The 16,789-nt window shown below is 55.4% G+C and overlaps 1 protein-coding gene across 2 annotated transcripts; it reads right to left on the bottom strand.

Moving 5' to 3' along the window:
• Nucleotides 1-19: 19 nt before the first annotated feature.
• On the bottom strand, nucleotides 20-16,269 carry EPHB6 (EPH receptor B6). 2 transcript variants are annotated; one of them, XM_043463922.1, is made up of 18 exons: nucleotides 15,997-16,269; nucleotides 6,972-7,168; nucleotides 6,636-6,700; nucleotides 6,077-6,373; nucleotides 5,620-5,923; nucleotides 4,782-4,937; nucleotides 4,168-4,509; nucleotides 3,935-4,059; nucleotides 3,580-3,742; nucleotides 3,249-3,363; nucleotides 2,959-3,011; nucleotides 2,569-2,688; nucleotides 2,200-2,447; nucleotides 1,770-1,943; nucleotides 1,119-1,268; nucleotides 709-902; nucleotides 431-586; nucleotides 20-321 (listed from the first exon to the last, which is right to left on the bottom strand). In XM_043463922.1, the coding sequence occupies exons 2-18, from the start codon at nucleotides 7,069-7,071 to the stop codon at nucleotides 213-215; spliced, it is 2,871 nt and encodes a 956-aa protein (XP_043319857.1). In that variant the 5' UTR covers nucleotides 7,072-7,168; nucleotides 15,997-16,269; the 3' UTR covers nucleotides 20-212. The 2 variants fall into 2 exon arrangements, with proteins under 2 accessions (XP_043319857.1, XP_043319856.1); XM_043463921.1 differs by having other exon boundaries at nucleotides 5,620-6,373.
• Nucleotides 16,270-16,789: the final 520 nt, after the last annotated feature.

Raw genomic sequence — 16,789 nt, 5'->3', positions numbered from 1 at the left:
GGGCCTCACCACTACTCCGACGTGCAAAATCCCTTCTTTCCCTTTAATGTGGGGAAGGCAGGGGAGGACCGGGGAGGGAGGTGTCCCAAGGGTTGGGTTTAGTGTGTGGCTGGCGGGCGTGGAGCCGGGTTCATATCTCCCTTGGCCCCCCTGGGACCCTCATCCAGGACTTGGTTACAGGCATCCTCACGTCGTAGCTTCCCGCCCAGACCTCAGACCTCTACGGGGCCCGGCGGCCTCAAGTGCTGCTGCAGGAGCTGAATGTGGTGTAACAGCTTCTTCTGGTGGCCAGCCAGGGTGACCCCCAGGGCGGGCAGGTCTCTAGGGAGGGGGACGGAAGGGAAAAAAAATCGGGGCCCGTGTCTTCGAGACCCCTGGCCCCACCCCTGGCCCTGGGCCGAGGCTCCCCTCCCCGAGCCCTCCGGCTTACTCCAGGCTGAGCTGGGCCACGTCACCGAAGGTGCAGAGGCCAGACTGGGAAAAGTTGTCCCGGTAGCACTCCAGGCCGATGGCCGAGAGCCAGGCCTGCGGGGAGTCCAAAGACGGAAAGTCCAGGGCCACGGGATTCAGCAGGGCCTGGGAGGGTCTGGGAGGGAGGGGCAGGCAGGTCAGTCTCCTCTTCGTCCTTGTCCCCTCCCCTCAGTTTCCTTTATGGGTCTGCATCAACCCTCCCCGGCTCTCCTGGGCTCTAATGCCAAAGCTCCAGACCTGTCCCCGGGGCTCCCGCCAGCCTGCAGAGTGTCTGGCTTGCGGATCATCTTGTCAAATGCGGCCACCAGCTGGTCAAAGTGAGGTCGCTGGGTACGATCCTTCTGCCAAGTGTCCAGCATAAGCAGGTGCAGTCCAGGAGGACAGCCTGGAGGGGGGGGCAGCCGGAATTCCTGCTCTATTGCATTGAGCACCTGGGGATGAGAGGAAGAAGATGGTGCTTAGAGGCTATTGCTAGTGGAAAGGAAGGTATCGTTAGGTAAGCATGAGGTTGGAAAGGAACTTAAACATGGAAAATGAGACCCGTGAGATCTTAGAATGTGAATGTATTCCGGGATGGACGGCTTAGAATGTTTGAGTCTGTGAGGCTGGTGGGTTGGACGGACAGGGGTTCCAGGTCATGAGCTCACCTCCTGGTCACTCATGTCCCAGTAGGGCCGCTCTCCATAACTCATCACTTCCCACATCACTATCCCAAAGCTCCAGACATCACTAGATGTTGTATGTTTCCCGTGTGCGATGACCTCTGGGGCCGCCCAGCGAAGCATACAACTTGGGCCCTGAGGGGTGGGGTTGAAAGTAATAGCAATAATCAGAGCCATGGTCCTAGTTACTGATCAACTACTACGTGCTCAGATGTGTATCAAGGGTTTCACAGCAAGCATCTCGTTTAATTCCATAATGACCCTGTATTAGCGACGGCATTATCTCCATTTTGCAGGTACAGAGGCTGAGACGTAGAGAAGTACAAACTTGTGCAAAGTCACAGAGCTTGAGGGTGGTGTGTGGATTTGCACCCAGGGGCTCTGACACTGGTCAGCATTAGGGAAGGGCAAGGGGTGGCTCTAGGAGGACTCCCCTTCCTTCCTCAGTGTCCTTAGTCCATCCCTGATGTCCCGCTGTGCCCCCTCGCCTGGGGTTTGCTCCATCACACGGGTGAGCTCCGCCCCTTCAGACTCTAAGGTATGCCACCTGAGGCATCCACCGCCCCTGGTCCCAGCTTGGCCTCCAGCAACCCCGCCCCCCCGAGGGAGGCCGGGCCCCCAAGGCTTCGCTCTCACCTGAGGGCTGTGGCCGAGACGAGCCACTTTGCAAACCAGGTGGCTGTTAACCAGCACGCTGTGGGCAGAGAGCGCGCGGTGCACGAAGGCGAAGCTGGACAGGTACTGCATGGCAGCGGCCACGCCCCGCTGCATGGCCACCAGCTGCAGGCTGCTGAACTGGCCCTCCCGCTGCTGGGGGCCGGTGGAGGGGGGACAGGTCAGCAAAAGCGGGGGCAGGAATCTGGACTCAGCACACAGACACACTGGCACCCAAGGGCAAGGGCTATATGGAATCAGAACGGCCTGAGAATGAAGGCTGAAGACCCCAGAGGCAGCAGCAGGAGGGAGCAGAGGGATGGGGCTGTAAGTCCCGAACAGCTGAGAACTGCCCACTTTCCCAGCCCAAGCCTCCCCCCACCAGCACCGCCTCACCACCAGCCTGACTGACCCTCAGGAAGCTGTCCAGGGGGCCCAGCTCCATGAGTTCCGTCAGCACCATGAAGGGCCGGCTCCTGGTGACCACGCCCTCCAGCCGCAGGATGTTAGGGTGCTGAAACTGGCCCAGCATGGCGGCCTGCCCGAGAAAGGCCATCTGCAAACTCTCGGCGCCTCCGGTCCACAGGGCCCGGATGGCCACGGCCTGCTCCCGCCGGCCCCGGGGCTGCAAGCGGCCCCGGCGCACCTCCCCGAAGGAGCCTGGGGGAACAGGTGTAGGCTGGGGGCGGGGTCCACAGGAGGGACTCGAGGTGTCCTACCCTGTTCAGAAGGGACCCTCCTGGAAACCCCTTCCATGCCCTCCTCTGCCCCCGCGCAGTACCTGCCCCAATGACCTCCTCAATCTTGATGTACGTGGGGTCAACCTCCCGGGCGAATTCTCGGATGGCCTGGCAGGGGTCCTCGTAGGTGGAGGGGTCGATGTAGTACTTTACCCCGAGCCCTGCAGGCATGGGGGTGTCCATGACGAGGGCACATGCCCACACACCCCAGGCTTGCTCTCTCACTCCCAAAGACGGTGCCAAGGAGCTGCCCGCAACCCTGGGGGCCGGGCCCCGCCTAGAGGTACCCCTGGACAGTACTCAGCTGCCCCAGACTCACTGCCCCATTCCTCCACCCCCTCCTGCCCCACCTCTGGGGTCTTCATCCTTCCTTCTCAGGCTGTTCTGATTCCAGTCCCCCCGCCCCCCACTTCCCAGCCCCACCCCCCGACCTGGGCTGCTGTATTGCTGCAGTTGCTCCATGTAGCCGGTTCCACGCCGCTTCCTGGGGGACCAGAACCACAGTCCTGCAGGCACATTCCCGCCTGTCCCCTCCCCAGTCCACCCCGCGGAAGCCAAGGTCCTGCCGGGGCTCCCGGGCGGCAGCCAGCCAGACCCAGGGGCTGCGGGCTGCTGGGGGTAGAGGGCGCTGGTGGGGGCTTCCCCGGGGGACTCTGGGTTTGTCAGGACTTGGGGCTGTGTGGAGGGGGGTGGTACCCGGCCGTGGCGGGGAGGGGCTCACCTCTGGAAGACTAGAGCCAGCACGGTGATGGCCGCCAGCAGAAGGAAGGCCAGCGCCCCCAGGATGGACCCAACCACCAAGGAGAGCCTCTCAGGAAGCTGAGCGGACAGCTCACCTGGAGAACCAGCCGTGCAGGGGCACAGGTGAGTAAGATCTCGCAGGCCGGAGCATCCTTCCCTCACACACCCCCTCCCCACACGGAACCGAAGATCAAGGGGAGACACTCTCTTGGTCTGGAAGGTCGGGGTGAAGGTGCAAGGTCTGGATGGTCCCCGGGCCCCTCCTCACCATCCCTTCAGGCCGCCCCCACCCCACCCAGGCCTCCCCTCACCTTGAGGCAGCGTCTGGAAGTAGACCTTGCCCCCGTAGGGGCCATGGCCCGCGGCTGTCCGCGCCCGCACCTGGAAGCCATAGATGTGGCCGGGGCTTAACTTGGTCACGGTGGCTGTGTTGGTCTCGCTGGTCAGGGTGAAGGAGTGGGATTCATCTTCTGCCTGGGGGGTGGGTGACAGCCACTCACTCCCTGCCGGCTGTGGGGTCCCGATCCCCCCTGCCTCCCCTCCCACATTCCTCACTCCCCGGCTACAGGGCCCTGAGGCACCCCTCTGGTCCCCCCACCTCTCGCCCCACTGTGGGGCCCCTGGAACCTCCCACCAGCCCCACCAGGGCCGCCCTCTGCTCCCTACCTGGTCATAGTAGCGGAGCTGATAGTCCAGGATGTTCCCGTTGGTCTGGTCAGGCTGCGGCCAGGACACGGTGATGCTGTTGGAGGCGCGACTCACCTGGTGCATGGCAGGGACTGCGGAGGGAACTGGCGTGGGGGTGATGTTAGTGGGGTTTCCAGGGGCTGGAGAGCAGGAGTGGGGCACGAGGGGGTTCTAAGGAGGAGACTGGAAGCTTAGGGGCGGCCGAGGCTCACCTGCGTGGCTGGTGCTTACATTGATGGCTGCAGCCTGGGGAGGGTCGGGGCTGAGCTCTGACACCCCATTGACAGCCTGCACCTCCAGGATGTAGGGTACGTGTGGCCGCAGCCCCCCGACGAGCACACGGCTCTCAGTCAGGCCCCTCTGGCGGGGGTCGAAATGCACCTCATCCCTACAGCGGCGACAAGGGCCCTGGCCCCCGGGCCCTCCGCACTCCTTGCACACGACGTTGAAAAGTAGGTCTCCGCGGCCCCCCAGTTCCCGAGGCAGGCGCCAGTGCAGCATGAGGGTGGAGCCCTGCACCTCGAACCACAGCTCCTGGGGGGCTGACGGGGGGCCTGGGGAGACCACGCACATGGGGGGGACAAGGGCCAGGGAGTAGGGAGTTGTGGGGTGGGGTGATGGGTGAAGGAAGAAGGAGACAGTGGAGGGAGGAAGCAGGTGGGCCGGGAGCAGAGCAGTCAGGGGAACGTGGCAGGCAAGGAAAGCAAGGACAGAGGAGGAAACAGTCACTGCAGATGCCACCCAGCCACCCCGTGTGCCCTCAGCCTCACCCTCTCCTGGCCCCACTGCCTCCCGACTCCATCCCTGCGGTGGGTGGGGGACTCACCAGTGCAGGGGGCTTCTGGGGGGTCTGAACTGGCCCGGAAGAAGCCTTCCAGGCAGGGGCACACAGGGGCCGCAGGATCTGGGGCGTGGCTGCGGGCAGGGCATGGTGAGCAGGGGGCATTCCCAGCCAAGGCTTTGTAGGACCCCCGAGGGCAGGCTGAGGGGCAGAGGGGGGAGCAGCCTCAGGTCCACTCTGCCATCCTGAGCTCCCCCCACCCCAACACCAGCACAGCCATTCCCCCAGGCCTGCGTTCCTCCCAAGATCTGCCTCTCCTCCTCACCCGTCTCTTCCCTCTCCGCCTCCTTCGGGCAGACCCTGACACTACTTCTGCCATTTTGTTGGGGGCGGAATTACATCTCCATTGATGGAGAAAGTCCTGTGTGGTGGGGGGCTGCGGCAGGCCAGGCGCTCGAGGCACAACCTCCCTCTGCAGAGGCTGCCTGCAGCCTGCACTCACAGCAGAAATACCCTGTTCAGTTGTACCCAACGCCTCCCAGGATGATCCTGGCTGTGGGATGATCCATCCCCAGCTAGACAGCAAATGCAGACAAGGGGCCCCATCCCACGACAGCCTTTTATCTCCATCCCTTCACAGGCCTGTAGCCCTGGGAGCCCCAGCAAAGGGCTGTGGAATTCTCCAGAAGGTTCCAGAAGTTTCAGATGAGTGGATGAAAGCAAGCCTGGTTGCTTTAGGAAATAAATCCGGAGAAAACAAGGCTCTTTTCCTAAAACAGCTTATTGCTGACCTTTGGAGGCGGGGGACAAAATGAAGTGTGGACCCGTTCAGGAGTAATCTCAAGTGCAAGGAAGCGAGGGGGGCGGGGAGCCGGGGTCTCACCTTGGCAGGCCTTGTCTCCCCGCGCAGGCTGGTGCCCCGGCTGGCAGCGGCAGCCCCCCACGGCAACCATCCACTTGCCCTCCCCGTTGCAGTGCAGCCTGGGGGCGCTGCCCGCTGCCTGGCCCCCCGCTCCATCCTCCTCCGGCTCTGCGTGCGCCACACAGGTGCCCACGGCCGCCACCAGGGAGGCCCCCCCGGCCCCGCTGGCCTGCGTCTCGGGAAAGGAAGCGAAGGCGCGAAGCACTGAGGGGCAGGCGTAGGAGAAGAGCTTGACCGCCACGAGAGCCAGGCAGGCCCCGGTGTCCTGGAAGGCCACGTAGAAGCCGCGCTGGGTCAAGGGCCCGAAGCTCCGCTCCTTGACATTCAGCTGCAGCCCCGCCCGCTGCCCTGTCCGCTGGGGGCCCACCGCCCAGGCCGAGGAGGCGGGAAAACTCTCATCCGCCGCAATCGTGTCCACCTTGGTCCAGCGTTTGAGGTGCCAGGAGGAGATGCTGTCGGGGCCGTCGGGCTCCTCAGCCTGGCGGTAGTAAAGCGTGAAGGTCTCCCGGCAGGTGCCCCCGGCCACGCCCAGGCTGGAGCAGGCCCGCACGGAGAAGTGCAGTCGGATGTGCGCCCGCTGGGCGCCTCGCCGCTCCACAAAGTGTGTCTGCAGCCAGTTGTCCTGCCCCGGGCCTGGAGCAGCCCCGGCCACGTGGCATGCCTCGAAGGTCCGAGTCAGGCGTCGCTGGTCGTCCAGAACGCTCACTTCGTCCCACTGCAGGGAGGACCACAGAGGCTCAGTTAGCGGCTTCTGGGTCCGTATGGGGCAGGGAGGCGGGGCATATCCCTTCCAGCCCATCTTAGAATTAACCACATGCAAAGCCGCTGAGGATGCCCGCAAGTCCTGTTCCTCTGACGGGCAGACCTCTTAGCCCAGCCATCTCCACCGAGGGTTTCCTCCTTGCAATCACCAAGCTCCTGATTGGGGCAGGGGCAGGGGCGGGGCGGCAGGCTCAGAATGCAAGAGTGATACTCACCCCACCTGGTGGGTAGGTGAGCCAGCCAATCTCAGATGTCTCTCCACTGGTGTCCAGCAACACCTCTGCCCAGAGACAAGAAGGGACACGCAGTGGCCAGGCCTGCAGCCGGCAGGGCTAATACCACCCCAGACCCACCGGAAAGAGAATTTTCCTCCCAGATTCATGTAACTGACCAATAGGAGCTCCACTGTCTCTTCGGAGCCCTTCTCTGGAACCTTCCCCGTTCCTTTTCCTCTCTTGATGTCTCCCTCTTTGCTGCATCTTTCCCACTTCCCACATGTGCTGGGTCTCTACTGGCAGGTGGGGCTTCTTCCATCTCCCCTCTCTGCTTACCTTCCAGAGCCAGGACCGAGGACACCAGCGCTAGAACCCACAGGCTGCCGACCATGCCCGCCACTCTGCTCCCTGACGGGGCAGCCCCCTCAGCAGCCATGAGGCATCTTCAGGGCTCCCACCATGGCCCTGCCTCCACCCTGCTCCCAGGTGGGGCTGCTGCTTTGCAAGGCTGGAGTCTGCAGCCAAGCCTGCTTCTAGATACAAAGGAACAGAAGAGACCAGTGAGAAGTAACTGCATTGCTTCACAGTTGGTACAGCCTCCAAAACCTGGCCCTGGGTCTCCCCCTGAAGCTCTCAAAGTGCCCCAGCACCAACCACGGGTGGGGCCGGCAGGAAGCCGAATCTCTCCCAACCTGTGCTGAGTCCACCATCTTGGGGGACCACGTGCCCAGTCGGCCTACCTCCTACACTGTGCAGGTGACCCATCTCTGAGCATCTGTTGCTCATGGCCCTCCCTGATCCAGGTGGCACAGTGATAAAGAATCTGCCTGCAAGGCAGGAGACGCGGGTTTGATTCCTGGGTCAGCAAGATCCCCCGGAGAAGGAAATGGCAACCCAGGCCAGTATTCTTGCTTGGGAAATCTCCATGGACAGAGAGCCTGGCGGGCTACAGTCCACGGGGTCGTGAAAGAGTTGGACATGACTGAGCTAGTCAACAAAACAACTCAGAGCACAGGGTAGCTCTGAGCCAGTTGTATCCCTTTTCTTCTGGAAGGAGCTATTCAAGTTCTTTCTCTTCATTTATTCTCCTCCCTTCCTCCTAAGGCCACCCTGTATAGAAAGTCAGAAGATGCTTCTCATTAAAAGCAGGGGAGTTACAAGCTACTCCTTCCCTGGGGGGACATGCGGTCCCCTCTCCCCAACACCTCCCAGCCCCCATCAGACTTGGACATTCTAGGACATTTCAGAGAGGCAGCGAAGCGAGAGGGACCGCAGAAGGAGAGCTGTGGGGTATGAAGGGAGGGAGGGTGCGAGAGCAGACACGAAAATGAACAAAGGCAGAAAGATTCTGCCTGTTAAAGCAGCCAGGATAGAGAAGGGACGGAGCTATGTAGGTCCTCTCTCTACAAGCGGTACGTTTTTTCTCTGGCTTACAGAAAAATAAATGTATGCCCTTATATATATATAAAGACGCTCCCTAGCTTACTCACAATGAAAGGGAGGCATGTCATCTGGTTTGTGAAATTAACAATGCCTGAGTTGGAGAAGGTATGAGAAATAGGCTCTCTTGTATTCACTGTGGGTTCGAGTTGGTGTATGCTCTTATGGGTTCGAGTTGGTGTATCCTCTTAGAAGGACCATTGGTGATGTCTACCTAGCAGCTTCATGTCTAAGAATTTGTCCTTCAGGTATCTATAGCTGGATCCCTTTGCACAGATGTTTGAATGAGAATATTTATTGCATCATCATTGGTAAGGGAAAATACGCCAAAGTAACTGTTCATCAATAGAAAGATGACTAAAAAATTATGGCACAGCCTTCAAAAGGAATAAGGGCTAGTGTTTATGTATTAATATGGAAATAATGTCCAAGTGAAAGTACACAGTCCATTGCAGAGTCATATACAGTATCCTCCTGACTGGTAACTTAAATATATAATACATAGGTTTGTAAAGGGGTTTCCCAGGTGGCACTAGTGGTAAAGAACCTGTCTGCTAATACAGGAGACAAAAGAGATGCAGGTTCAGTCCCTGGGTTGGGAAGATCCCCTGGAGGAGGGCACGACAACCCACTCCAGTATTCTTGCCTACAGAATCAAATGGACAGAGGAGCTGAGTGGGCTATGGTCCTTGGGGTCACAAAGAGTTGGACAAGACTGAAGTGACTTAGCATACATACATGTATGTAAGGATCTTAAAGAAAGGTAGACAAAATCTGGGAAGAAAGGGAGAGGGAAAGCATGAGGAATAATGCAAGAAACATTTACTCTCGTATCCTCTTTCTTTTTTTCTTGTCCTTCTTAAGTTTTTAGAAATTTATTTTTAATTGGAGGATAATTCCTTTACAATATTGTGTTGATTTCTGCCTGAATGAATCAGCCATAAGTATACACATGTACTCTCCCTCTAGAAACCGCCCCATCCCACCCCTCTAGCTTGTCACAGAGTACCATGTCCAAAGATGGTACTGATGAACCTATTTGCAGGGCAGGAATAGAGATGCAAACATAGAGAACAGACTTTGGACATAGCGGGGTGAGGAGAGGGTGGGGGGAATTGAGAGAGGAGCACTGAAGCATATATATTACCATATGTAAAACAGATAGCTAATGGGAAGTTGCTATATAAACCTTTAGTTTTTTTCAGTTGAAAATCTTAGGACTTCCCTGGCAGTCCAGTGGTTAAGATTCCTTGTTCCCAATGCAGGGGGTGTGGGTTTGACCCCTGGTGGGGGAACTAAGATCACACATGCCAAAGGAAATGGCCATAAATAAATTGATTAATTAAGATAAAACTATTAATGATTAAAATCTTGCATGTATATTATTTTTCAGTGAAATCATCAAAATTTTAAATCTGTAAATAATAATTGTTTAGTGAAAAGTAGAAGTGTTAGTTTCTCAGTAGAGTCTGACTCTTTGCGACCCTGTGGACTATAGTCCGCCAGGCTCCTCTGCCCATGGAATTCTCCAGGCAAGAATGCTGGAGTAGGTTGCCATTCCCTTCTCCACGGCATCTTCCCTGACCCAGAGATCGAACCCGGGTCTCCTGCATTGCACAGAGATTCTTTACCATCTGAGCCACCGGGGAAGCCCTATGACTATCTAAAAATAATAACTATTTAGTAAAATGAATTAAACTAGTGTTCATGCCCTCAAAATGGTTTCTCAGGACTATGTGATAAGCTATGTTTTTATATAAAACAGTCTCCAGCCTTTAGAAGCACAACACTGCAGCTCAAAACACAGGACCAAGAGCCGTGGCTGCCTCCAGGGTCACGGTGAAGGAAAACAGGCTCAGACCTTTCTTTGCTCGTTGGTCTAAGGTCAGTTGGTCTAAAGCGAGCTATCTCTCTCCTTGCGACTGAGTCTCAAAAGCCTGTGAGTTGCATGGACAAGAGAACTAGAGGCCATTGATTTCTGTTGAGAAGAAAACAAGAGGCACGTTGCTCAAAAGACTCAAAAGATTGAAAGTAAAAATAAAAGCCAATTGGAAGTTGGAACCAAAAAATTACACATTTCACAATGAAGCTGAGACCAAACTATTAAACGACATTTTACTTTGACAAATGTGAAAATCATGATTTGATTCCTAGCAGTCCTTTTTTTCAGTTAATGCTGGCTATGCTGTAGGCTGAAGCCTTCAGCATTATCTCCAGGTGGTTTTCATGAAAAGACACCATTTGTGCATCTGCATGGCCTGACATGAGTGGATGTCTGCCAAGTGGCCACTAAAATTTACCTTTCAGGCCTCTAGAATACCATATGAGAAATAAAGAGTTCAGTTTATGGCACATGGAGACAAGTAAGGAGCATCTGGAAATTTCCACCTTGTATACCTTGAACTTACACAATATTATATGTCAATTGTATCTCAGTATGGCTCAGATGGTAAAGCGTCTGCCCGCAATGCAGGAGACCTGGGTTCGATCCCTGGGTCGGAAAGATCCCCTGGAGAAGGAAATGGCAACCCACTCCAGTACTCTTGCCTAGAAGATTCCATGGATGAAGGAGCCTGGTGGGCTACAGTCCATGGGGTCGCAAAGAGTCAGACACGACTGAGTGACTTCACTTTCTTAAAGCTGGGGGGGGAGGGTGGGAAGAAGCATTTTCATATAGCAGATTATTACTAAGAAGCAGAAGTTCTTTGCAAATACTGTCCCAAATGCTACAAAAATCATTCACAGATTATATTAACGTTTCAAAGAAGAACCAGGAGATGGTAAAGTAAAAAGCATAGTCCCATCAACAATGACTGTTTAAATGTTGATACTTTCTGCATTTCAGTCCTCTTACATAAATCCAAATATAAAACTAATAAATGGCAATTTTGCACAAAAACAAAGAATTGAAAAAATACAATGGCTGCTTAAGAAATGTCCTAAAGTAGTTCATGTTGCGGGTACACACCCCCACCCCCAATCTTAATGGCTTAATTTGAAGACATGCTTCATACACTAGAGCAGACCAGATTCTGTCTCACTCTCTGTCACAGAATCTTTAGGAAGGCTGTTATCAAGAACTGAAAATGCCAGCAAGACGTCTTTAAACAGTGAAGGCTATTATGCCATTCGGCCAGCAGATATTCTTTAAAATAGCCTCTTTCAGTCAGAACATGGATGGAATCTGGAATCTGTACAAAGAAGAAACTGTAAGACTGTGTCTTCTTAAACTTATAACTAGACAAATCATCATGGAGAAGGAATAATGAACACTTTGGATATGTCCCAGGGAATTTTTGGAGAGACAGTGAAACAGGAGAGAAAAAGATGCACACTGCCAATCACATCAGCTGTGAAGTATGGAACATCCCAGAAGATGAATGGCCAAGCATTTGCTTTGATGACCCACAACACAATAACACTGCTTGTGGCTACACGAGGGTGTCTGCATAGCTTTAGTATGCATCTAGATGACAACATGAAGCTGGCCTCTCTCCAGAAGATCCAGAAAAGAACAGAAGCAATTATAAAACAAGCTAAAGCCACTCAGTTTCTAATGTCAAGAGGAATCAGGAAAAAAAACAATGAAGTGGGGACATCACATGTAGATTGCCGCAAGTAATTTTTTGAAATGTTACAAAGAACAAAGGTATTCATTAAAAAGAAATGGTTGAGTACTTTCAAGTACCCAGAAGTGTACTTTTGCTGTTTGATGAGGACCTCTTTTAGATTCGGATCCAGAAGACAGATGGTTATAAATAAGTTTCTTCAGAAAAAAATTGTTGCTGAGTGAGACTCGGAAGTTAGGTTGACTCTAATGTATCCAACCAACCAGATAAATCCAAGTCTTTTATTTTTTAATGTATAAAAAAACTAAGTGTATCTCTATGGAAAGGATAAAAATAAGGATAGAGGTAACATTATCAAGATATGGAGAAACTGCTGTCAACTAATTCCTGCCACTGCAGATTCTTTTGAAACAAGATTCAAAGGCAGAAATGTAAGTGACAAGAACATGCAGCTCCATCACATGCCTGGAATACAAAACGGGCAGGACTTAGAACTTGATGTTCAAAGGTGACTTCAATGGCTGAGGACTAGGACATCTTTCAGCATTTGGTCCAGGAGGGTGCCTTGGGAGCAGCCGATCACATCCGGGCTGCCACACAGAGGGAGACAGGCCCCCGTAAGGTCAGGCCCCTCATTCTCTTCCCTTCAACCTGTTTGAGATTTCTCTGTCTTCTCCAGCTCAGGAGAGGAATCAGTCAGGGTTTAGAAATCCTCTAACCTCTGAAAAAGCAGAAGACTTATCTCCATAAGGAAAACATTCACATTTCAGATGTGTATTGGCTTTAAAAATAAAAACACCAGGAGCAGCAGAAATGTGGATGTAAAATGATAGCTCAGAAAATGAGACTGATTAGACAAAGTTTCTTATGATAAAAATTGCATTCCATGATCAAATCTTTTTTTTTTTGGTCTCAGCTCCTTTTCTGGTTATACCATTTTATATCTTTTGGATACAGTAGGAACACTACAGCCACAAGCTTGCTACATTTTTTTAGTTTACAAAAAAGATGGCAGTTTCATAACATCGGGATTGTATTTTGTTTTCACAAACTGGCAAAGATTAAAGATGTGTAGAGTCTTAGCTTATAAATCATAGCTTACAAGTTGTTTTCTATAAAAATGAAAGATTTAAAAATACATGAGTAAACCTGTAAGAATTTAAAAAGTTAACTGTGCTCACATTAAAATGCTAAATGTAAAAATTTATGAACGATCCAAGCTGACTTAAATATAATTTATGCACCTGGATTCATAAAGCAAATTTGTAAAAATTAAGTATATAAGCCCAGTGAGCTTGGAGGAAGGTATGGCAAAAGATATATCGGGCCATTAAAACTGGTTACTGTAGGAGGTAGAAATAGAGGATGGAGGCTGGGGGGCTCTTATGAACTGTCTCTTATACATACTTGAATTGTTTTTCTTGTTACAATGAGCATATCTTATTTCTATAATTAAAGCAAAATCTCACAGTTAAAATCTAAACAAAAAAGGAAAATATTTATAAAACCTCGATTAGTATAACATCTTTACAATTTATCTCCCCACCTTTGCCATTTAGGTTTCAAAATATCTAGAAATTTTCAGATATTTGGTAAAAGCAGATCTAGAGAGGCAGTAGGATCTGGGAACAAATGAGTGAAAGAATGTCAACAATAAAAGCAAAATAACTTTTATCCCTTTAAGCTTCTCTCCCAAGAAATTGAAATTGTCCCATGATAATGCCATGTTTGTCAATGATGTCAAGCACTGATGACATCATCGATGTCTCAATGATGTCAAGGCCTGCAACTTCAAAGAGAAAGAGAGGCTCAGAACACACAGGGGGCATCATGGAACAGTGAACCCAGGAAGGCAGAGCAGCCTGCCTGCCAGCAGGGTGAGACGAGGTCGGGAGGGCAAAGAGGCCAATGGTTTTAAGTGGCTGGTGTGTCTGCTGCGGTTGCTGAGCTGGTCCGCACACCTGTTAGCTGCAGGGCCGGCGTGGGAGGGGTCAGCACCACGGGCCCTGTCCTCTGTCCTGTTCTGCAGCTGTTAAACGCCCAGGAAATTCCAGTATAATCCTTGCTCAGCTTACTGCTGCAGCCTCTGCCCTTAAATCTCTACCTTGGATATGGGCTCTGTAGCTGTCTCTCCGAGCTCCGGCCACCCGCCTTGAAAAGGATCCCGGTGGCCTTTAAGGAGACATCTAGAGCCCACAGTGAGGAGGTGGCTTTCCTCCGGTGCCTCTAGGCCCTGCTGCCCGGGGCCGGAGAAGCCGATGCATGGATTACCTAGCAGAGGACAGTGCTGGGTCCCCGGAGGCCTGCAGCCCCAGAGAATGTCCCCCAGAGCACGTAGATGCAAAGAAATGTGCCTCCCACTCCCTGGCTGGCTGTGGAGCTGGGGGAGGTTTCAAGATGCAGGCAGTGTCTGGGTCTAGCCAGACAGCCACTTAGAATGAGCGGCTTGGGCTTGTACCATGTGGGGTGGGGTGGGGGACACGTATGGCCCCGGGAAAAGGACATGAAGGAGGGTGTTGGGGCCATTGGTACATAGGCAGGAGAGATGAGTAAGTGGAAGATGGTGGAAGAAAGCCCATGAGTGCCAGGACCAGTGCCTGTGAGCGCAAGTGTGAGAGTGTGTAATGGAGTGTATATGAGGTGAGATGGGTGTGGAGCAGGAGTATGTGCTGGGTGTGAGTGTGTGTGTCAGCAGGCACATCCCTGCAGATCCCAAGTGTGGAGCAGGAGAGTACGTGCTGGGTGTGTATGTCTGTGTGTGTCTGTCTGTGTGTGTGTCTGTGTGACAGCAGGCACATCCCTGCGGATCCCAAGTGTGGAACAGGAGAGTATGTGCTAGGGGCGTGTGTGTGTGTGTGTGTGTGTGACAGCAGGCACATCCCTGCGGATCCCAAGTGGTCCTCCTGCCGGTGGTAGACACCCGTGAGCCCTACCCTCTCACCCCGGGTCTGTCCCTGCTCCGCCCCTAGTCAGGGTCTCAACTGTGTCCTGTCCCAGAAGCTGCTTCTGTGGAAACACCTGGACTAGGAGAGGAAGGTAAAAGGGGAGTGCGGAGAAAGAGAAACCTCAGGCTCAAAGCCCCCCCAGACCTCAGCATCCCATTTCCACCTAGTGGGGAGTGTGCTCTTGGCCCAGGGCCAGGAGTGTGCCAGGGCCCACGGCCCAGGGCCAAGATCTGGAGACAGTGATCAGCTGGGAGGGCAGCTGATGCTGCTCGAAGGAGGGGTGGTCCTGCCCTTCCCACACTCAGCCCATCACTGCCTGTTGCTCCCCTGCGCTCTGATGAGAGCGGCCGGTGCTGGCCATCTTCTTGTGCCCGTGTGAACTAATAGACTCTGAAGGAGTCCTCTTCCCCAGGCCACTGGGTGGGTACATAGGAGCCCTCATCTGATCTTCCTGCACCAAAAATGTGCACTGCCCTGAATAAGCCCAGCCGCCCTTCTGAACAGCACCTGGCAAATCTGAGCACCCCAGCTCCCATGACTTGGGCAGTTTCCCTGCACTGCCCACGTCCCACGGCTCCTTTCCCACCGAACCAGCATCTCCCCTTTCTAGCGCCTGAGTCAAGTTGCCCAGGCGGGCGCAGGGCCCGGGGTTAACTGATTGGCAACAGGCCCAGCCGCTTCTCTCCCTGGGCACTGCCAGGGACATTACAACATTAGCTAGGCTGGGCCCCTGCCAGCTCCCCCAGGGATGGGAGGAGAGAGGGTGCCAGACAGCCAAGATTGGTGGGTGCGGGTGCTGGGCAGGCAGGGCCACGCACCCAGAGGTAAAGCGAGGGGGTGGAGTCCACGGAGCAGTGAGCAGTGACTTTGGTTGCAAGTTGGGGTTCAGAACTGGGGAGCAGGAACCCAGCCTTCCCTCCACTCCAGGGCTCCTGGGTGGTGAGGGGGGTGGGGGTGGGGGCAGGATAGGCTGCGGGGAGCTGGGGGCAGGTGCGCATTCAACCTCCTCGCTCCTCCCAGCTCCACTGGGATTGGAGAGATGCCATCGGAGTCAGAGGGGTGGGCAAGCCTCTTCAGAAGGCTGGGAGCCGCCTCCTCCGGGACCCCTAGCTCAGGACCCCCGATGTCAGAACCATCCAACTGTCTCCGGAAACACAGTGGGGGACAGCAGCAGCAGGGTTATGGGGGTGTCACTACGGCTGGGGGGTGGGGGTGGGAGCCAGGTGGGCCAGTTACGCACCCATCACAAACCTCGCTCTCGCGTGGGGTGGGGGATACTCAGCGCTCCCCCAGGAGGACCCCGGGATCTGCAGAGGCCCTGTCAGGAGGGGCCCTCGACTTCTGCATCCCTGTCCCCCGGCACGCCGGCCCCCGCCCCCCAACGCCGCCTGCGACCCCCAGGCTCACCTTCGCGCCGGCCGCAGGCTCCGCAGGTCTGCGCCCTCCCCGAGGCCCCGCACTGGAGCCGCGGCTCTGGGCGCTCGCCCGGCGCCTTCCGGGTCTCCGCTCGGGCGCGGGGACCCCCACCCCTCTCGGCGGCCAGGGTCCACACGGCGCCGAGGGTCTCAGGGCTGCGAGGCGGCCAGGGGGGCGGCGGCCGGCGGCAGGGGCTGCTCCCGAGGCGGGGCGCCGGGGATGGTGCGGGGCCCGCGTCGCGCTCGTCGTCGCCGCGCTGGGTCGCGGGGCTCGCCGCCCGCTGCTCTGCGCCCGAGCGGCGGCTGGAGCGAGCGCAGCCCGGCCCGCCCCCTCCGCGTCCCTCCCAGCCCGGCCCGCCCCTCTGCGGCCCCTCCGGCCGCCTTCCCTCTCCCCTCTTCCGGGGCGCCCAGCCCGCCCTCCCGGGCCTCGGCAGCGAGTGCACGTCCCGGGCGCGCGGGGGAGAGCGGGGTGGCGGCGCGGGGCTCGCCCGGGGCCCGCCCGTGCGCCCGGCCGGTGGACGTGGGCGCGGAGGATGAAAACCGGCCGGGAGCTGGGTGCTAAGACCCCGGGGCTGGCGTGCGGGCTCCGGCAGCCGGAGAGCAACGCGGTTGGAACCCAGGGCAGGGGCCCCCGCGCCCCCTCGCCTCCCCTGCTTTTCTGCTTCAACTCTAGGAACTGAACCCACTGTTTTAGTTCCCACTCAGATTTGAATTAAGGTGGGCGTGAGCTGAGAAAAAGAGAAGAAAGTGGGTGGAGGGAAAGACAAACTGAATCTGGAGGGTGC

This window comes from Cervus canadensis, chromosome 3 (assembly GCF_019320065.1).
Source record: "Cervus canadensis isolate Bull #8, Minnesota chromosome 3, ASM1932006v1, whole genome shotgun sequence".
NCBI lineage: Eukaryota > Metazoa > Chordata > Mammalia > Artiodactyla > Cervidae > Cervus > Cervus canadensis.
The sequence above is the reverse complement of the archived record's forward strand: the minus strand, read 5'-3'. Positions and strand labels throughout refer to the sequence as shown.